The following is a 22,663-nucleotide window of genomic DNA, read 5'->3' on the forward strand; positions in this document are numbered from 1 at the left end:
GTCTTCTGTTCCTTGTCTGACTTTTGAATGTGGTAATGTTGTACATGGTAAGAAACGGCCGGCCTTCAGGTTTCAGAACAGAGCTCGGCACAATACTAAGGGGTGTACATTGGAAGGCAGAGACAGATTGGTGCAGTACAATCGCTGATTCCGTTGCATATGGAAGAACTAGTGAGGTTTTTCCTGCCATTGCCACCCGGCCGGATTCAGACTTCAGACTTCAGTGCATGCATACCACCATGGCCTGTCTACTTCACTTTGGTCTAAGGAAAAGGAAGAAGGCTCGTCTTGTTAGTGCAAATGCTTTAAGCAAATGAGATATGTTCTATAAATACATAGGCATTGCTAAAGTCTATCTCACGGTGAAGAAATTCGCTGCAAATTGCACTTTATTACATTTAATTTCTTTTATCCCTGCAGCGACATCATGTTTTGCTACAGTGGCAAGACGGAAAGCACAGATGACCCATGCGTTGCGTGCTTGATCAAATTCTTCTTAGCAGGTCCCACTCTTGTAGTTAAACAAGCAGCCACCTGTATTGCTTTGAGAAAAGAAGATTCCTTTAGTTGGTGCAAGGACGAAAGCAAAAGGCATTATGCGTAATTAAAACAACAAAGGAAAAGGCAGTGCCAGCAGAAAAAAAAAGATGATAATCAATTATGGGCCAACAAAGGAAAAGGCAGTGCCAACAAAGGAAAAGGCAGTGCCAACAAAGGAAGATGCGTAATTTTGATTTGAGCCCCAATATTTCTTGGGTCTTTTACACACTTCCCTCCTATCCAGTTTCCCTTTATTTGATCCGATCTCATTCCATCTCTCATCTATTATTGCCGTTCATTCCACTGGCATAGCGTTGTATTATATGGCAGCTGCGAGCACCTGAGTTGGTTGGTGGCAGCAAGTTCGAGTCAAGGCGGCCGTGGAAGTTGCATAACGTCGCAGAAGCACGATCTGGGGACGACCAGCAGCGACTCCATCCAAGTTCCTGCCTGGCTGTGGCAGCTCTTGATTCCCATCAAGAAGAACCTAGTGAGTCCTATATCTTGTACCCTCTCATCCTTTATTATTCAGACGCGCCTTGTGCAAGTGCAACACGAGGGAAAACAGAAACAATAACCTACTAGCTCCTTATACTCGCCCAGGGACAAATCCTTGCATGGAGGTGGTGACAGGTGCACTGCCAAGCGTTATCACCAAGCTGGGTGAACTTCTCATTGGCGAGTACAATCTGCAGAAGGGGCTGAAGGGGGAGATCAGGTTTCTCCAATCGGAGCTCGAGAGTATGAAGGGTGCCCTTGAGAAGGTCTCTAGCACACCGGGCGACCGGCTTGACATTCAAGACAAGATCTGGGCTAGGGATTTGAGGGAGCTGTCCTATGATATAGAGGACGGTATTGACACATTCATGGTCCGTGGGCAGGGTAAAGAGCAGGGCAATCTGCATGGCATCAAGAAGTTCATTGATAGAAGTGTTGGTTTGTTTAGAAAGGCCAAGATTCGCCATGGGATGGCCACTGAGATCAGAGACATCAAGACCCGTGTCGAAGAGGTAGCCAAGCGGCATGGAAGGTACAAGATCAACAGTGATGTTGCTATGCCTGTCATGATCGATCCACGTTTATTCAGTCAGTACACGGAGGCGAAAGAGCTTGTTGGAGTTGATGAGGCAAGAGATGAGCTAATCAAGGCTCTAGAAGAAGAGAATGAAGTGTCCATGCAGCAGCATGGAAAGATAGTTTCCATTGTTGGATTTGGAGGACTGGGAAAGACAACTCTTGCAAATGCAGTTTATGAAAAGATTAGAGCACGATTCGATTGGCATTGTTTTACATGCGGGAGGGAGGAGGAATTGCCAGCAGCGATGGTGGCCTCGACTTGGGCCTGGGGAACCTGCCATCGCTGCAGTGGGTCGCGGCTGACCTCCAGTGTGCGGGCGCTAACAAGGCGGAGCAAGCCAAGGCTGCACTGACGCTGGCAGCTAGAATGCATCCCAATCATCCCAACCATGATATAAATATTCAAATATGAAGGTGCGTAGATCCTCTAGGTGGAGCTGCTCCATGATGGAGACGGTGGAGCGGAGTTAAATTTCGTGGAGTGGAGCACTCGTAAATGGACCCTTATTCCTTCTAAATAGGCCTTTGCTTCTGTCCTTTCCCATTTCTTCTAAACTTAATTGCTTCTGTCCACCTTAGCTCCAGTTGTTCTTTCTCCGTTATTCTAACACATCCTCCCCACTTTATTTCCTTCTAATCATCTTTTTTTTAGTTGTGTTTATATCCTCAAAAGTAGGATGGAGAGAGATAGTGGGATTACAATAATCTGGGTGCTAAGGTTTTTATAATCTATCCAATTACCTGGTGTGTTTAGCTCTCATAAAGACTTTTTAGCCAATAATAAAATACAATCGCTTTGTCTTTTTTTACATCATTATGGAGTGCAAAAATAATATAGCAAAATATATGGTCTTTGTTTCTGATTGGACTTCTATTATGTTTTGGCAAAGATTCTGATTGGACTTCTATTATATTTTGCCTATTTGAACTCGGAGAGTTTTACTTCAACGAGCTCATAATCAGAAGTATGATCCAACCGATACATAACTCATCAACTGGCATGGTAAATGGTTGTCGCATACATAATATGGTGCTGGATCTTATCCGTTCCTTGTCAAGTGAAGAAAACTTAACATGCCTTGAGCTGCTGTCACAGTTATACATTGATGACTCCGCCATAAACATTATAGAAGAGTTGGGCGAGCTAACTGGAACTGAGGCGGCTGTGGATTAAATTGGAGGAGTGGAATGACAAGCTGTTAGAGTGCCTGCACAAGCTACAAAAGATTCAGGAACTGTGTATCAATCATGCTCCATCATCCTCACCGCAGCATAGGTGGATTGGATATCTGGGTTGCCCCTCGACGTCTCCGTGACTTGGTTACACAATACAGTTGTTGGTTTTCAACACTGCCAGCTTGGGTGAATCCATCGCTTGTTCCGGATCTCACCTGTCTAACCATCGCCGTGAGGGAGCTGCATCAGGGCGACCTCGAAATCCTCTGGAGGTTGCCAGCTCTCCGCTATGTAAATCTGGAGGTGGACAATAAGAACCTGGGCATCCTTCAGGGATTCGTTATTGGTGCTGGTTCCTTCCCGTGCCTCGTAAGCTGTTGGTTCTCGCGATTTGTATGGCCAGTGGTGTTTTAACAAGAAGCTATGCCAAGGCTCAGAGAGCTTCGGCTCTGGCCGTTGTTTTATGTGCGGGAGGCAAGAGGAATGGCCAGCAGCGATGGTGGTCTCGATTTTGGCCTAGGGAACCTGCTATCACTGCAGGAAGTCAAGATTGAAATCCTACGTGCAGGCGCTATCAAGGAGGCGGCGGAGCAAGCCATGGTCCCGCTGACGCATGTAGCTTCTGCAGTTGATCCTTGCTTCTCTCCTTTCCCATTTCTTCTAAACTTCATTGGCATTGTTTTTTCCGGCCCAGTATTTTCTTCTAATCTCAATTTTGTTTCGATTTCTATCTCAGATTCAGATGAGGAATAGCGAACCGGAGAAAAGATTTGAGTTAATGCAAATGATAAGTTTCTCGTAGATAACAAGTTCCTCTGCTTCGCCACATCTGCAGAGATTAAATTGGTCAACCATGGACAGTACCAAACAACTCGAAAGTAGGATGGAGAGAGATAGTGGGATTACAATAATCTGGGTGCTAAGGTTTTTATAATCTATCCAATTACCTAGTGTGTTAAGCTCTCATAAAGACTTTTTAGCCATTAATAAAATACAATTGCTTTGTCTTTTTTACATCATTATGGAGTGCAAAAATAATATAGCAAAATCTATGATCTTTGTTTCTGATTGGACTTCTATTATGTTTTGGCCAAGATTCTAAGTGGACTTATTTTGTCTACGTACGGGCTAATCTAGCTGCTCCATGGCTATTTTAGCTTTATCTCTAAAACATTAGTAGTGGTCCAGTTAGCTTAATTTTCATATCGTGGTATATGGACATTATTAGAACATTCTATCAATTTGTACATATGAGATTTTTTTTGCCAAGGATAATTTACGTCTTCCTTTCATAATACTAAGGCCATGTTTGGATCTCATACAAATTACAAGAATCTGGATAGTGGCTATAGAGTAAAATAATCTGGATTATACATTATAAATACTTGGGCTGCGTGGATCTATAGATTATAGATTATAAGATAGTTGGAGTGTTAGTTGCGTCTATAACCTCAAAAGTAGGATGGAGAGATATATTGAGGGTGCTCGGAATTTATTATCTATCAATAATAAAGTATGCTCCGCTGGTCTATGTCCTATAGTGTACTGCACCCCACTAAAATGATAAGTGAGGATATTTGTAAAGGGAAAGGTTGATCATAAGGGCAAGAAGATGCCATCTTCCACCATGGCCTGTCTACTTCACTTTGGTCTAAGGAAAAGGAAGAAGATTCGTCTTGTTAATTTCTTTTATCCCTGCAGCGACGTCATGTTTTGCTACAGTGGCAAGACGGAAAGCACAGATGACCCATGCGTTGCGTGCTTGATCAAATTCTTCTTAGCAGGTCCCACTCTTGTAGTTAAGCAAGCAGCCACCTGTATTGCTTTGAGAAAAAGAAGATTCCTTTAGTTGGTGCAAGGACGAAAGCAAAAGGCATTATGCGTAATTAAAACAACAAAGGAAAAGGCAGTGCCAGCAGGAAAAGGCAGTGCCAGCAGAAAACGCACTGAAGTGCTTGACTTTGCAAGCAAAATGTTCATTCCATCTCTCTTCTATTATTGCCGTTCATTCCACTGGTATAGCGTTGTATATGGCAGCTGCGAGCACCTGAGTTGGTGGGTGGCAGCAAGTTCGAGTCAAGGCGGCCGTGGAAGTTGTCCTATATCTTGTACCCTCTCATCCTTTATTATTCACACGCGCCTTGTGTGTGTGTCTCTGTCTGTCTGTCTCTGTCTCTGTCTCTCTCTCTCTCTGGGGACAAGCAGATGAGGCAGAATTCAATGCCCATGTTAGGTTAGGTGTAACGTGCCATCGCGTTACAGTCGCCGTGGACCACGAACACGACGGGGTTCCAGTGTTCCACGGTCCACTGCTGCAGTGCCAGCGAGCAGTGATAAGAGCAAGCAATCCAAAGAATAATTAGACGGGAAAGCAGGTTTGAAGCAAGCCGTATCCAACACACCTTGATCCTGACCTCCTAGTCCTGGACAAGCAGCGGGGCTCTTCCTCCTTGAAAGAGGATGGCTGGGAAAAATAGTAGATTGATTATAGAAGGAGCCCAAGGCTCAGTACATATAGGCAAGGATGTCTCAGGAATAGGAAAGATCTAATCTAGAGAATCCTTGCCAAACATAACCAACACTACCAAAACCAGGGAGGGAGGAAACCGAACTCCTCCTGAGCCCATGGGCCTGTACATCACGCTAACACGCCCCCGCAGTTTGAACGTCGGTGCTTAGCCACGGACATTCAGACTGGACCGAAACTCAGTGAACACCGAAGAAGGCAGCCCCTTCGTGAAGACGTCGGCGAACTGGGATGTCGTGGGAACATGAAGAACCCGCACGACACCCATGGCGACCTTCTCACGGACGAAGTGAAGATCGATCTCGATGTGCTTCGTCCGTTGATGTTGGACCGGGTTGGAGGACATGTAGACTGCGCTGACATTGTCACAGTAGACAATTGTGGCGCGGTGAAGCGGAATGTGGAGCTCGTGGAGGAGCTGGCGTAGCCAAGAAGCCTCAGCAACACCATTGGCGACAGCGCGGTACTCAGCTTCTGCACTGGAGCGAGAGACAGTATTCTGACGCTTGGAGGACCAGGAGACCAAGTTGTCGCCGAGGAATACAGCATAGCCCGAGGTGGACTTGCGCGTGTCGGGACAACCAGCCCAGTCAGCATCAGAGTAAACCACCAAGTCATCCTGAGTCGACGGTCGGAGATGAAGACCCAGGTGAAGAGTACCCCGAATGTACCGAAGAATGCGCTTGAGAGCTGCCAGGTGAGGCTCTCGCGGATCGTGCATGTGGAGACAGACCTGCTGCACGGCGTATGCAATGTCGGGCCGTGTGAAGGTCAGGTACTGCAGGGCACCAGCAAGACTGCGGTAATCTGACGGGTCGGCGACTGGAGCTCCAGAATCGGCTGAGGTCTTGGGACTGGTGTCGACGGGCGTAGTACAAGGTTTGCATTCCGCCATGCCAGCACGATCCAAGATGTCCAACATATATTGCCGCTGAGAGAGAACCATACCAGTAGCAGTGCGCTGAACCTGCATCCCCAAGAAGTGATGAAGTTCTCCCAAATCCTTCATAGCGAATTCCCGCTGGAGAGCCAGGATGACCTTCCGCAGAAGATGTGTCGAAGAGGCAGTGAGAACAATATCGTCGACATAGAGGAGCAGATAGGCCATATCAGAACCACGGTGGTAGACGAACAACGAAGTGTCTGACTTGGCCTCCACAAAGCCGAGGGAGACCAGGTACGTGGCGAAGCGGCTGTACCAAGCACGAGGAGCCTGCTTCAGCCCATAAAGTGACTTGTTCAGGCGACAAACAAAGTCAGGGTGAGCAGGATCCTCGAATCCGGAGGGCTGAGAAGCGAACACCGTCTCTGTCAGGGTGCCGTGGAGAAAGGCATTCTTAACGTCAAGCTGGTGAACTGGCCATTGGCGGGAGAGAGCCAGAGAGAGCACCGTGCGGACTGTGGCAGGCTTGACGACGGGACTGAAGGTTTCGGCAAAGTCAACTCCAGGACGCTGGGTGAAACCACGAAGAACCCAACGAGCCTTGTAGCGTTCCAGGGAACCATCAGCGTGGAACTTGTGCTTGAAGATCCACTTGCCCGTGACAATGTTGGCATGTCGGGGGCGAGGAACCAAGTCCCAAGTCTGGTTCAGGAGAAGCGCTGTATGCTCTTCCTCCATAGCAGCCCGCCAATTGGGATCGGCAAGGGCACTACGGAAGGTCTTCGGAACCGGAGACAGGGGCGCAGCATGATGCGCAGCATGATGCAGGACCGGCACACGGAAGCCGTCCTTGGCCCGAGTCACCATGTGATGCTGGTTGACCGTGGGTGGGACGGCGACAGCACCCCGGGGAAGAGGGCCAGGTGCTGAAGGAGCAGCCGGTGCTGCAGGGGTTGGCGCAGGAGCCGGTCCAGCCGGGGCTGGGGCGGCCGGCTTGGGGCGCCTGGAGTAGACACGCAGAACTGGGGGCTGCGCGCCTGGTGGAGACGGTGCTGCGCGTGGCAGCGCGTGTCCCGCACGTGGGCGTGCGGAGGAGGCCGGCGTGGCCGTGCGTGGCGGGGACAGCAGCGCCCCGGTCAGCGCGGAGGGAGTCGAGGCCATGCGTGGCGCAGCACCCGCACGTGGGAGTGCGGGGAACCCCGGGGGAACTGGGGGCGCAGGAAGAACAGCACCACGAGAGCCTGGAGGTCCTGCAGAAGACATGGTCGGCAGTCCTATAGGAGGGACTGTCGGGTTAGTGAATTCATCTAAAAAGGTGAAGTCCGCAGCCGTGGGCGGCGAGGGCTGCTCGGCGAAAGGGAAGGTGGACTCGTCGAAGACAACGTGACGAGAGATGATGATTCTATTGGTGGTAGGATCAAGACATCGGTATCCCTTATGGTGAGCAGAGTAGCCAAGGAAGATGCAAAGGGTAGAACGAGGTGCAAGTTTGTGTGGAGCGGTGGCCGAGAGATTGGGATAACACTTACAACCAAAGACGCGGAGATGATCGTAGGACGGCGCACGACCAAGCAGGGTAGAGTGCGGGGTCGAGAAATCGAGCGTCTTGGTTGGTAAGATGTTAAGGAGGAGGGTCGCAGTGTGCAACGCCTCGGCCCAATATGGAGGGGGCATGCTCGCCTGAAACAGAAGAGAGCGGATGATATCGTTAGTGGTACGAATAATCCGCTCCGCTTTACCATTCTGTGGGGACGTGTAGGGACATGACATGCGAAACAAGACGCCATGAGTGAGGAAGAAGGTGCGGGCGCTGGAGTTGTCGAACTCCTTGCCGTTGTCACTCTGGACGGCCTTAATGCGGGTGCCGAACTGGGTAGACACATAGGCAAAGAAGTTAGACAGAGTGGTAAAAGTGTCAGATTTCAGGCGTAAAGGGAATGTCCACAAGTAATGTGAGCAATCATCAAGAACAACAAGATAATATTTGTAGCCAGAGACACTAGCAACAGGTGATGTCCATAGGTCACAATGAATAAGATCAAAATTGTTTGACGCCCGAGACGCTGAAGTACCAAAAGGAAGACGAACATGTCGTCCCAGCTGACACGCATGACATATAGAATCCAAACTTTTATTACAAGCCGGAATAGCTGAAGCGAGTTTGGAGAGGGCCTCGCGACCGGGATGGCCGAGGCGACGATGCCACAGGTAAGGTGGCGCAGAGCTGGCGACAAGGGAGTGAGCGACAGGCAGCTGCAAGGGGTAGAGCGGACCGGAGCTATTGCACCTGATGATCACGTTCCGTGAGAGAAGATCCTTCACAGAACAGCCATACGGGTCAAATTCCACAGAGCAATTGTTATCGATAGTAAATTGGCGAACAGAAATAAGATTCTTGATAAGCTGAGGCGAAACAAGAACGTTATTTAAAACAAGGGGGCCAAGGTGCGCCTTGCCGGTGGCAGTGACGGGCAAGAGCGAACCATTACCGACAACAATGGATGTGGGAGAGGGAAACCGAGGGGTGGAGGAGTGAGAAAGAGTACCATCATGAGAGGTCATGTGTGAGGAAGCACCGGTGTCAAGGTACCAGTCGTTGTTCACCGGCGGAGTGAGCGTCATGGTACTGAAAGTAGAGGCCAGCAAGTTCTGGTCCCAAACCGGAGAGCCCACCATGGGCTGGTAGTGGGACGGCGCCAGCTGCTGCGGTTGGAAAGCCTACTGGACGGAGACGCCGGGGGCCGGCAGAGCCTGCTGCATCTGCTGGGCCAGCAGAGCTTGCTGCAACGCCTGCTGGGGGAGCTGCATCTGCTGGGCCAGCAGAGCCTGCTGCAGCGCCTGCTGCTGAGGGCCGGCGCGGCCCTGAGGAAGCTGGGCCAGCGGAGGAGTCCGGGGACCGGGCCACATTTGAATGGACCCGGTCCACGGATTGTAGACGGAGGGCCAGGTCGCGCCGGACCCAGCAGGCGCCCCAGGAGCGGAGGAGGGAGCGCTGGAGCCTGGAGCAGAGTCGCTGCCAGCCCGGCGGTCCTTCTTCTTCTTATTCTTTGGCTTGGGGGCGCCGCCACCGGTTCGAGGAGGGCCACCGCCGGTCGCTGCAGGCTGGCGAGAGGAGCCAGTGGCGACAAGAGCAGTGGAGGGGGCAACAGGGTGCTGCACCATGTTGATCTCCTCGAGAAGGAGCTCGTTGCGGACGGCGGCGAAGGAGGGGAACGGGCGCCCGCGCCGGAGATGGACGCCGATGTCCTTGTAGCGCTTATTGAGCCCACGAAGCACGTTGAGGACCAAGGTGCGGTCAGTGACGTGCTCGTCGAGGTCAGCGAGGTCGTCGGCCATCTTCTTGAAGCGCTTGCAATACTCGGTGATGGAGAGATCACCTTGGGCAAACGCGCGAAATTTGGCGTCGAGGTGGAGAGCGCGGGTCTCCTGGTTGCCGAGGAAGTGATCCTCGATGGCGAGCCAGGCCTCACGGGCGGAGGCGCGGTGGTCGATCACGGCGTCGGCGAGGTCAGCGGAGACCGTGCTGTAGAGCCATGACTTGACGACGGCATCCATCCGAGTCCAGTCAGCAAGGGCCGAGACGGAGTCGCTGTGGACGTGGTCCAGCAGCGAGTATTTGGTGACGGCGAGGAGGAACTGCTCGCGCCAACGGGGGTAGTTGCCGGCGGTGTCGAGGACGGTCGGCACCAGGCTGCGTGCGTTCTGCACAGAGACCGCCTGGGCGTGGAGGTTGAGGACGGCAGCGGCCTCGTGGAGCACCATGGCGTGGGTGACGCTCATGTCGCCGCCCGCGTGAGGCTGTTCGACGGGATCAACCGCGGCGGCGGCGTCGGCCCGGGCCTTGGCCGCCCGAGCAAGGGCAGCGCGGACGCGCTCCGCGGCGGCGTCGCGCTCGTTGGAGGCGTCGGCGGCTTCCTGCTCAGCGGCCTGGGCGACGGCCAGAGCAGTCTCGCGGAGGGCGCGGCGAGCCTCGGCGTCGGTCTGCAAAGGAGCATTGCCGTCTGGGCGAGGCTGATCGGCAGGATCGACGAGGGAGGGGGGAGGAGTCCCAACCATACCGATGCACAGCTAGTGTGCGCAGGGGCAGCGGAAGGGCGAGAGGGAAGTCTCGTGATACCATGAAAGAGGATGGCTGGGAAAAATAGTAGATTGATTATAGAAGGAGCCCAAGGCTCAGTACATATAGGCAAGGATGTCTCAGGAATAGGAAAGATCTAATCTAGAGAATCCTTGCCAAACATAACCAACACTACCAAAACCAGGGAGGGAGGAAACCGAACTCCTCCTGAGCCCATGGGCCTGTACATCACGCTAACACTCCTCTTCCAAGTGAGTCGCCGATCTGCAGGCAGCCTGATCCGGCGAGGAGGCTCTATTGCCGACCAGCATCGACCGGTGAGTCAGTCTCAGCTCGCTAGCTCTTGCTCTTTACAGCTCTGCATGGCACTGCTTATTGCTACCGGCGAGGCTGTGGGCACATGAACACCCAAAAATCTCAATCCTTGCACTCGCTTAGTTAGGGACAAAAAAACCCATGGAAATCGTGACGGGGGCACTGCCAAGCGTCATCGAGAAGCTCGCTGGTCTGGCCGCCGGCGAGTACAATCTGCAGAAGGGGCTGAAGGGGGAGATCAGGTTTCTCCAATCGGAGCTCGAGAGTATGAAGGGTGCCCTTGAGAAGGTCTCTAGCACACCGGGCGACCGGCTTGACATTCAAGACAAGATCTGGGCTAGGGATTTGAGGGAGCTGTCCTATGATATAGAGGACGGTATTGACACATTCATGGTCCGTGGGCAGGGTAAAGAGCAGGCAATCTGCATGGCATCAAGAAGTTCATTGATAGAAGTGTTGGTTTGTATAGAAAGGCCAAGATTCGCCATGGGATGGCCACTGAGATCAGAGACATCAAGACCCGTGTCGAAGAGGTAGCCAAGCGGCATGGAAGGTACAAAATCAACAGTGATGTTGCTATGCCTGTCATGATCGATCCACGTTTATTCAGTCAGTACACGGAGGCGAAAGAGCTTGTTGGAATTGATGAGGCAAGAGATGAGCTAATTAAGATTCTAGAAGAAGAGAATGAAGTGTCCATGCAGCAGCATGGAAAGATAGTTTCCATTGTTGGATTTGGGGGACTGGGAAAGACAACTCTTGCAAAAGCAGTTTATGAAAAGATTAGAGCACGATTCGATTGCTGTGCTTTTGTTTCAGTGTCTCAAACTCCTAACTTGAAGAAATTATTCAAGGGCTTGCTGTGTGATCTTGGCAAAAAAAATAATGAAGAAACATTGGACGAGAGTCGGCTCATAAAAGTACTCAGAGAATTCCTTCAAGAGAAAAGGTATGAGATCATTCCTTATGTAAACTTGTACATTTGGGATTTTTTTTACCAATAATAATTTATGCCTTCCATTCATAATACTAAAGGCCATGTTTGGGTCTTGTCAGATTGTAAGAAACAATCTAGATTATACATTATAACTGGGTTGTCTGGGTCCCTAGATTTTTAAGATGGTTGGAGGGTTGGTTGTGTCTATTACCTCAAAATTAGGGTGAAAGTAGATAGTGAGATTACAATAATCTGGGTGTTTATTTCTCATAATGATTTTTATCCGATTTCTTTTATCAAAATTAGATTCAGACATGGCCTAAGTCTACATAAGGTTAACTAGCAAAATAGAAACCACTTAATATTTTTTGCACATTTTCAAGTGTAAATAAACAAAATCTACGATCATTGCTTCTGATTCGAGTTCCTTTTTGTTTTGTCAATGATCCTGAGTGGACTTATTTTGTCTAGATACATGCTAATCTAGCTGCTCCCTAGCTATTTTACTCTAGTCACTAAAACGTTAGTTGTTGTCCAGTTAGCTCAATTTGCATACTGTGGTATGATGTACATTATGATAACTTTTTCCATCTTAAAACCATTTGTTCTTGCTACTAACTTGGCATATGTATAGGTATTTCATTGTTATTGACGACATATGGGATATCTCAGTCTGGAAAATGATCAGATGTGCTTTGCCTGATAATGATGTTGGATACACTATTATTACAACAACTCGTAATTATGACGTTGCTGAACGAGCTGGTGGTGCTTACAAGCTGAAACCCCTTTCTTTGAATAACTCCCGGAAATTACTGTATAGAAGAATATTTGGTAGTAAGAACAAAGATAATAATGAAGACAGAGAAAAATGTCCTGAAGAGGAGCTGGCCGAAGTATCTGACAGAATACTAAAGAAATGTTCTGGTGTACCCTTAGCAATCATTACGATGGCAAGTCTGCTAGCTTGTAAAGCAAGAAATAAGATAGATTGGTATGAGGTGTACAATTCCGTTGGTACTGGTCTGGAAAACAATCTAGATGTGAAGAATATGAGAAAGATTTTATCATTTAGCTATTATGAGCTGCCATGCCATCTAAGGACTTGCTTATTATATTTAAGCATATTTCCAGAAGATTTTGAAATCGACAAGGATCATTTGATAAGGATGTGGATAGCTGAAGGTTTTATCCAAAGTGAAAAACAGGGGAAGAGTGTATTTGAACTCGGAGAGAGTTATTTCAACGTGCTCATAAATAGAAGTATGATCCAACCAATACATAACTCATCAACTGGCATGGTAAATAGTTGTCGCGTACATGATATGGTGCTGGATCTTATCCGTTCCTTGTCAAGTGAAGAAAACTTTATTGCTGTACTAAGTGATATGGATAGCACATCTCCATCAAGTACGATTCGGAGGTTGTCCCTTCAAAATGGCAACAGTCATGTAGTGGCTCATGCTACTACTAGGAGCTTGTTGCAACATGCAAGGTCAGTTGTTATCTTCCCATCTGCCGTTGCTCAAGTGCCGGCTCTTGGGAGCTGCCGAGTTCTACGTGTACTGGATTTATGTGAATGTGATCTTTCACAAGCTAATAGCCTTAAGTATCTTGGAAATTTATATCAGTTGAGGTACTTGGGACTATGTGAGACAAGTATTTCTCAGCTCCCGGGAGAAATAGGGAACCTGCAGTTTCTGCAAACATTGGACGTAAGGGGCAATACTATTTCATGGTTGCCTTCGGGTGTTGTTCAGCTAACTAATTTGATGTTCCTATACATCGACGGGTCTACAAAAGTGCCGAATGGAATTGGAAACCTAACATGCCTTGAACAGCTGTCACAGTTACGCATTGATGGCTCCACCATAAATATTGTAGAAGAGTTGGGCCAGCTAACTGAACTGAGGCAGCTGGATATTATATTGGACGAGTGGAACGACAAGCTGTTGGAGGGCCTACGCATGCTACAAAAGATCCAGAAACTATATATCTTGGTCCACCCTGGTCAACGCAGCATCGGTGGATTGGATGCCTGGGTCGCCCCTCGACATATTCGTGATTTGTGTACAGTATACAGCGGTTGGTTTTCTACACTGCCGGCTTGGGTGAATCCATCACTTGTTCCGGATCTCACCCGCCTAAAGATTGCCGTGAGGGAGCTACATCAGGTCGATCTTGATATCCTCGGGAGGTTGCCAGCTCTCCGCTCTCTGTTGCTGGAGGTGGACAACAAGAACCTCGGAATCCTTCAGGGATTCGTTGTTGGTGCTGGTTCCTTCCCGTGCCTTGTAAGCTGTTGGTTCTCGCGATTTGTATGGCCAGTGGTATTTCAACAAGGAGCTATGCCAAGGCTCAGAGAGCTTCTCCTCTGGTTGTTGTTTTACGTGCGGGAGGGAGGAGGAATTGCCAGCAGCGATGGTGGCCTCGACTTGGGCCTGGGGAACCTGCCATCGCTGCAGAGGGTCAGGGCTAAGCTGATCCGATGTGAAGGTGCTAACAAGGAGGCGGTGGAGCAAGCCAAGGCTGCACTGACGCTGGCAGCTAGAATGCATCCCAATCATCCCAACCATGATATAAATATTCAAATATGAAGGTGCGTAGATCCTCCAGGTGGAGCTGCTCCATGATGGAGACGGTGGAGCGGAGTTGAATTTCGAGGAGTGGAGCACTCCTAAATATGAAGGAGAAGGCGGAGCAAGCCAAGGCTGCGCTGTCATGTGCAGCTAGAATGCATCCCAATCATCCCATGTATGGTGTATTAATTAAATATGAAGGTGCGGTGGCTTCTATTGTTACTCCTTGCTTCTCTCCTTTCCGGTTTCTTCTAAACTTAACTGCGTTCGTTTTTTCCCGTCCTGTGCCATCCTGGCTCTAGTTGTTCTTTCCCCGTTATTCTAACCCATTTTTCCTGCTTTATTTTCTTCTAATCTTAGTTTCGTTTCTATTTCTGACTTAGATTGAGCTGACGAATAACAAACCGGAGAAAGGATTTGAGTTAACACCAATTGTTAGTTGCTCGCAGATGACAAGTTCCTCTGCTTCGCCACATCAGCAGAGATTAAATTGCTCACCCATGGACAGTACCAAACAACTCAGGACCTGTAAGTAGTGATGTTAGCTACTCGGTTTCCCATGGAAATGTGGCATGTTTGGGGTTAGATTTGGTTGGTTAAGCACGACATATTATGATGTGCGCCTTGTGCACGCTTGGAACCTAGAGGTCTTCCTGGCTGGCTAAATTTTACTCCATTTTCTGCAGTACCGTAATGCCGCTCCCTGTCGCTGACATCAATAATGCGGTGCACGGGAAAGAGTCGGGAGCCTGCAATGCAACGGGAGGCCTTGGACGGAACAAAACGCAAGGGCATTCCGGCGACAGAGTCGGGCCTAGATGTCACGCAAGGGTATCCATCCTATTGTAGGGTGTGTCCCTGTTGAGTGCAGTGATCTACTTCCATGAGGCTCTCGAATCTTCAGGAGCCTAGCTTTTATTACGTTTTATTTAGCCTGCTGTTTGCTCGTACGAATCTTCAGGAGCCTAGCTATGTTTGACGAAGAGGGAGAAGAAGTATCTTTGAGTTATTTGCAGCTTGTGACCTTTATCGTCATGTGAGATGTCTGAGCATAGATGCCAGTGTGCATGGTCGCCATTCTCTGTCTTTCTAACACCACGATGCATGTTCTGTTTCAGTGTGTAACCAGAATATGAGATTACTGGATAGTTGTGACCCCATGCTCTGTTTCCGTGTGCTCTGTTCTGTGCATAACTCTGTTCTGCAGAGCATGGTGCCCACGAGTAGCTTCACCTACCGCTGTCGAACCCACGAACCAGTTGTCGGCAACTTGCATTACCGAAGCTTTGATCTGTTGCTTAACACACATGGAAAGACGAGATCTTGAAGAAAAAAAATTAATGAAACATGAGAGAGAATGTGTATGTTGATCTGCATAGTTCAAATCTGGACAATTAGATATAGATAGACATAATATATATATAAAGCCTGACAAATCAGTATAATTAACCTCCACCACAATCCACATTCAATTCTTTTTCTGAAAATGCTTTTACCAGACAAATTAGTATACCAAAATCCAGGTTCATCCAATCCAGGAACAAAACCAGATAAGCTTGAATATGTTCCCACACTAGAACCTGAGGCGCGCCTTGCGCGCCCTATCATTGAAGACAACTTGTAGTACCTATAAATCGAATATAAGCTGTTAGTTTAAATATTTACGTCACTACATGTTTCAATGGCACCCGAGACAACTAAATTGCTCAAACGCAACATAATGTGAGGCACAGAAATACATGTATATAAAAAAGAAGTCTAGCTTACCATTGCCTCAGGGAATAATTTCTGTCTAAACGGCATTCTTGAGGACCGTTTTCATTTCATGAGTTGATATGATTAGAATTCAAGGTGGTCACAAAAAGACCAGAAAAAGCAAATAACAGCACATTATTAGTTCTGTATTTGCACGAGCAATTACAAAAAATTCAGAGCACATATCAGTCAGTTCTGTATTTGCACGAGCAATTAAAAAAAATTCAGAGCACATATCAGTCAGGCAGCAGAATATTACAGCAGTATTACTGGAAGTCGTATGCCTTACAGTGACTACAAAGTCCAATAGGTATGAAGAAAATGGATTAAAGAAACATCAGAAGGCGATCATAAGTTTCTATTTACATATGCATAAGCGGCAACAACAATATTTGGACTACGTTGCAACCTGTAAGGCTGTTCGGAGCACTGACTGAAAAGCAAGCACCAACACAGTAAATTAGTTTTTTGATACTACCAACAAAAGAGGGCCCATATGGGCGCATATAAGACGTTATGTTCTCAAAATACAAGCACTGTTACAGTAGCAAGTGCGCTGGACAGCGTGTTCGTAGCAGCAGATGAACACGTGTTACTTGCTTTCAGATCAAACACAAAAGGATGGCGGCCTTTCGCTCAATCCCACTCCTAGTAGTAGATTAACACACATCCGTTGCAGTCTATCCATATGAACATAAAAGCATGACACAAAAGTAGGACGATCCCTGCTTCGATTAGGCGTCACCTTTGGCTGGGCTGTACAGAAAAAAGAGGCCATCAGGGATAATTCAATCAATGATAGAGGATAGTAAGGGCAAAGCATAATAACATACTGAAACTAATTTTTTTATTACGTTGATTTACTTCTAGCATTTTCAAAAGCCTATTCTTGATGAGTATGTAGAAACGCCTTTCAAATAGGGATATCAAAAAAAAAAAACATTACAGCAAGGACTTAGCTAAACTCAGTGAGAATCTCTGAGACAATAAAGCAACAGCTAAAAGGTTATGCATGCCACTTGAAGATTATTAACTGGAAACTTTCATCTAGGACTTAGCTAAACCCAAAGAGAATCTCTCAGAAAATATAGGACCACTAAAAGGTTATGCACATCACAAAACATTTCCATTTATTCAATGTACTCCTTTTATTCTTTTCCATAGTAGTTTCAACAAAACTTTCAAGTAATATAGGAAAAGAGGTCATCACATTACTTAGGCATAGGACAGCCTATCCAAGATCCAGATATAGAAGAACAGCCTAAATTCCAAAGCATAAATAGGCACAATGCACTAATCAGCTAGTTATATTATAAGGGTTAAACGTGGTATAGTAAATGAATAGGTAAAATGACTGAAACGTAAACACATTTAGACAAGGATGACCATATAGTCCCCATTTGTATTCACAGCTGGCAGCATCAGCAACGGAACAGCTAAAATGCCACCGAGCGCTGCACGTTTCCACACTGCACCGCCAGAAATAATCAAACTTTGAACGCAAACCGACAAAAATGCAAGGCACAAGAATCCCCACTTTTCTGCAACGTATTTCTGCAGGAAGCACTGCCACCAGACACAGAAACAAACAGGCCTATAACTTGTAGTGGCAGGCGACATACCACCTCATCTTCATGGTCCTTTAAGTAAACAGAGTAACGTACCAGCCTGTCATTTATTTTTCCATTGTTTTTAAGCCTAAAGAGTATTTATTACCATGGCGTGGGCATGGCAGCACATTCTGCATTCAATGAAATAAATCTTGTGCAATGTAACCCAAGCTGGTTCCTTTGCATTGTGATCCACACCACACACATCAAAACAAATTCCTCACGCCACACAATTATAAGTTAATCTTGACTGCAAGCAAAAGACAGACATTTTAAAGATATCTATATCCTGAGAGAGCCACACAAAATTAGAGGTATGTAGCTGTAAGCTGGCAAACAAATACTGGGCCAAGTCGGAACTGCATCCACATTCTAGTGATTAACTTGTTAATGTATTGGATACCAGGCCAGATTGCATACATTGTACATTTTTTAGCCATATTCACAATGCAATATCAATTAAGCAGAGAGTGGGAGATACCTAGGCCCAGTAGGGGAAGCAGCGGAATCATCCCCACTGTCATTCTTGCCACCATCATCCAAAATAATCTTCCTTGCAGTTTTTCTCTCGAGTGATGCACGGTTTCTAGAACCATTATTCTATCCCTTAGTGATGCACAAAATTACGTGGTATGAACTGAAATAACTAAAGGAATCAAACAATGTTGTGCTGACCTTTTCTTAGTTGTGCTTTGCTGCGCTTCAGGCGTTGAATAAGTTGGTACAATTGGTGACACTGTAACAGGGCCCTCACTTGGAAGGCGGCTGTCCTTGTCCTGCACTGCCTGTAATTTTGTACATGAGATTTTGACAAGAGTAAGTCTTGAAGTAAAACATGTGTTTGCACATCAGGCTGCGAGAACTATTCTACCTTATTCTTATCAGATTTTGTGCTGCTCCGTGGTGCAGTTGGTAGCCCAGTGTCAGGCATCACGGTCTTAGAAGGTGTGGTGCTTGATGCATGAGTAGCCTGTGATCTGGCTGATGGTGAAGGTAAAGTGAAGTCAGAGTCCTTTTCTGGTGTGCACTCTACACTGCTGCCTGCATGGTGTGAGAGCACAGCTGACGATGACTGTGACCCAACCGGCGTTAGTGGAACAGGATTCCCATCGTCAATCTCCGCAACAATGGTATTGACCTGGAAAGAGACATTGCCAGAAGAAATTGTATTCTCTGTGAAGCAAACATTGAACGTGAAAACCTTTTCCAATAGCTTAGTGATCTCGTCAGGGATAAATCCAGGCGGATTATTGGCAATGAGAGCATCGACTGTCTTTTTTATGAGACGCTGCGCTATGCGTCCAAACATGACAAACTCAGTGTCACCAGTCTCGTCCCCAGCAATGATGACCAGTTTGTACCTGCAGTGAGAGAATCAATTAGTAAAAGTTGTATACGCCTAATCTGCTTGTGAAGAAGATAACCTCTGGATGAAAAAAATGGATGGTAGTGTAGCAAGTATGACCTGTACCTTGGGCTAGGCGCACCAATGGTGCTACATGTTGGATTAGAGCATTTGTAGGTGTTGCCATGAGGCCTAGTTGTCCTGAAACATTTCTTGCACGACTCATACCACCATGACTTATCAATCTTCATTATCTTTACTGTAACCAACCATTCTACTTTCTGTAAAATATACAAGGAAAGTAAGCAGCCTTATATAGCCAGCTAGGTCTATCGTTTCGAATGTGGTGCCAGAGGAATGACCTTGTTCTTGAAGGGGTGAAGATACTTGATATCAGATACTTTTTTGTGTTCTGCAATAGAAGTTCTGGGCTCACTGTATTTTACCTGTGGAGCGAGTGCAACTGGTCGGTGCACGCTTTTCATGCTGGTAAGAAAAGAGGTTAGTTGTTAGTTAGTACATAGACAAATGCTGCTAGTGAGTATCAATAATGCTTTAGATGGGCACATGACCTGGCAATAAGGTTTTTTGCTTCAGGGACATCAGGATTTATATACCACTTGCATGATGAGCCGCCAGACAATGAGATGGTTCCTAAAACAGCAAGGAACGGTTTTAAGCATAGTGGTACAACACTTGCCACTATACAGTTGTTAGATATACATACCAGCACCAGCATAGCCCCTCACAAGAGTGCCAACAAATATTACAATTTGTGGTGAATGCTGTCCATCTTTATGAAGTCACACAATATTATACAAACATAGGTGCAGAATCTACTGCCATGCAAAATAGAATAAAGCATGTAAAACTAACCTTTCATCACATACTGTCACGGTTCTTTTCATGGTATCAACTTGCTGGGATCTTGGCCGTAATGGCAAAGTATCCGAGATCTTTGTGACTGCGCCAAGTACATCTAACATGGAGAATAACAATGCATGAGAAGCTTTTTATTTGTTTTTCACCTGCATACATGTAGAATGTATTGGCCTATGGAATATTACCTGTAAAGTACTCTTTGTTATCCAAAACTGATGGGAGCTTCTCTATGGGAGTAAGGGAGTAGGTGAATTCTGGGAAAGCTGGTGGAATCTCAACAACCTCCTCCACTGTAGTCCATCTTGTGAAGCTGATCATAATGTCTTTTGAACTGGTTTATAAAGTCGGTTCGCCTTTTTAACTTGGAAAAAGGAGAGATTGTAAACTCTTCCTTCCTTTAACAAAGGTTTGAATTTTTCAGGGAGAGGGGGTAGATTTGTGCATGAATGCTATTTCCCTGTATAGATTAATCAGAGTTAGCATATGTTGTAGAACGAGTCAGAAGATCAATCAGTACAAGAATAAACAAAATCCTAGAGAAGCAGTGTGCTGTAAACGCGTTGAGGTAATTCTGGTAAAAAAAATAACTATCACAAATTAATGTGTCAAGTAATATGGTCAAGCTATAGTCAAAGCAATCAACTGAGAACATGCCTAACAAATATATTCATCTGGCTGGACAATCACAAACCAATGCACAGTATATCCCTAGTTTACTTTTTCGGATGATAACACACAGCTTCTATCCTTGGAAATATCCCTAGTTTACTTTGGTGTTGTTATATTACTCTGTCCAATGGATGTTGTTACTGGATATATAATGCAAATAAAAATACGCAAGCATCTCTTCATGTAGGCAAGAGTAGGCAGACAAAAATAAACTGTACCTCTTCATCGAGCAACACCAGATCAGTATGCAGCAGCTTTGTTCATCTTGAAGATCGTTGAACTCCCAAATCCTAGAGGCACGTACGCATAAGCAGTCACTGCAGTCCCCAACCATAAGGGCACCAATCAAAACGTCTCCCATCTGTTGGTATGGAAACAGAGCTGTTAGGTGCAGAAACAGTAGGACAGAAAGAAGCAAATGTGGGATTGCGATTAGTTAAACACACTAACATATTAGGGTCAAAATACTTTGCATGCAGCACCAAGCTCAGCAGCAGAAACGGAAGAAATGAGAGCCAACAACAGAGATCACCAAACTCTGATAAAATCATATTTACATGCTAAAATAGTACAGTGCTTTTTTTTTTTTTCTATGTAAACAGGCTAAGCTGATGCCGTATTAGCGGCATCCAGGACTTCTCTGTAAACTACATTTCGAGTCTGCGAACCACATGAGCCATTGTCATTTTCAATCAGGATCCTAAGGCCGCTTCTAGATGTTGATCTTGAAACAGCAACATAAAGTTGGCCATGTGTAAAAACTGGTTTTTTCAGGCAAAGGCCAACCGTTGATAAGGTCTACCCTTGACTTTTATTGATCGTCATTGCATAGCATATTCGCACAGGGAACTGCCTTCGCTGCAGTGTAAATGGCCACTTTACATCTGTAGTGTTTAGAGCGATCCTCGGTATGAAAACTTCTTCACCAACTCTGCAGCCAGTCAGTATTGTGCAGCATAATACACGCTGTCCAAGTTGCGCACAAGTAGTCTTGTGCCATTGCAAAGGCCCATAGTTTGATTAAGGTTTCGGAGCAACATAACAATGACCCCTTTTTTCAGCACAAGTTTATGGATAGGGAAATTATTTGTGTTGATGGAATTTAGGAATTCGGTTGGGTACAAGACATCAAAATCAGGTATATGTTCAGTTGATTTAGATATTGTGTCGCAGCTAAGATACTGAATATGTCTCCAGGGACCAGTTTGACGATATAATCGTTTATGTCGTCAGCATCTTGGTTGTTAGGACAGACAATAGCACGTGTGGCCAAATATTCAGGATTTTTGTAATTCATAATAAAATCTGGAAACACCTCTGCCACAAGGGCAGCAGTCTTATCACCGTCGGTGTGCACTAACAGATCATCAGAATTGTAATCCACGAAGCCTCACGTTCCTCTCCCCTTTGCCCGGCAGCAATAGTCCCATCACCAATAGATAAGATCCACTTGCCAAACGATTCAATTTCAGCATGTTGGGTTGCATCTAGAGAGGGGTTATGAAGTCTCATGTTTGTATGTAGTTTTAGAACAGACACGTGCTGCCATAACTTAGAGCTTGTAATGGATGCATTAACAATCGCAGAACGTGATCCTTTGCGAACAACAGGTAAAATTTGGCGAAAATCACCACCAAGAACAACAGGTTTGCCACCAAATGGAACAATAGCATTGGCGGGTTTCTCTTCAGAAAGTATATCTCGCAAGGTTCTATCTAGTGCCTCAAAGCAATGTCGATGTGTCATGGGTGCTTCATCCCATATTATTAGTGCAGATACTTTTATGAGCTCAGCTAACATGGTGCCTCGTTTTATACTACATGTTCCACCTCGTTTAAGTCAAAAGGTATCTTGAATCTAGAATGTGCGGTGCGGCCTTTAGGTAGTAATAGAGAAGCAACTCCTGATGAAGCGACAGCAAGAACAATTTTCTTTTCAGATCTAAGGTGTGTGATGATAGCATTCCATAAAAAGGTTTTTCCAGTACCGCCATGACCACAAACAAAGAAAAACCTAGGAGAATTGCACGAAACTCGTGCAATGATTGTATCAAACACATGTTTTTGATCAGAATTTAGTTGGGATACTAACGACACAGCTTGCATAGATAACATTAGAGGCCCTGTATCTAGTTCATCATTGATCAATCTATTATCATACACATCAGTACATGTAGTTACTATCCTTGGCAAGTCATAGTCATTTATGTTGCCGCCACTATAAGCAAAGATATCAGTCAGTTTGTTTATGAGCAGTGACATAAGCTGTTCATGAGGCACAATGTAATGTG

General features: G+C 46.4%; 2 protein-coding genes and 3 pseudogenes across 2 annotated transcripts; 2 read left to right on the top strand and 3 right to left on the bottom strand.

Annotated features, from left to right (window-relative positions):
- The window catches only part of LOC112873432, a 51,558-nt pseudogene that overhangs the window by 17,446 nt on the left and 11,449 nt on the right, over window positions 1-22,663 (bottom strand).
- LOC112872884 lies at window positions 416-3,807 on the top strand (annotated as a pseudogene).
- Window positions 8,922-10,259, bottom strand: LOC112872886. The gene has a single exon (XM_025935922.1). It carries the CDS (start codon window positions 10,257-10,259, stop codon window positions 8,922-8,924), a length of 1,338 nt encoding a protein of 445 aa, XP_025791707.1.
- LOC112873431 lies at window positions 10,527-15,033 on the top strand (annotated as a pseudogene).
- On the bottom strand, window positions 17,937-20,022 carry LOC112872887. The gene is made up of 9 exons (XM_025935923.1): window positions 19,890-20,022; window positions 19,713-19,786; window positions 19,550-19,607; window positions 19,395-19,476; window positions 19,185-19,308; window positions 18,949-19,103; window positions 18,349-18,838; window positions 18,153-18,262; window positions 17,937-18,063 (listed from the first exon to the last, which is right to left on the bottom strand). Exons 1-9 carry the CDS (start codon window positions 20,020-20,022, stop codon window positions 17,937-17,939), a joined length of 1,353 nt encoding a protein of 450 aa, XP_025791708.1.

The sequence above is a fragment of the Panicum hallii genome, chromosome 9 (genome assembly GCF_002211085.1).
Source record: "Panicum hallii strain FIL2 chromosome 9, PHallii_v3.1, whole genome shotgun sequence".
NCBI classification, from domain to species: domain Eukaryota; kingdom Viridiplantae; phylum Streptophyta; class Magnoliopsida; order Poales; family Poaceae; genus Panicum; species Panicum hallii.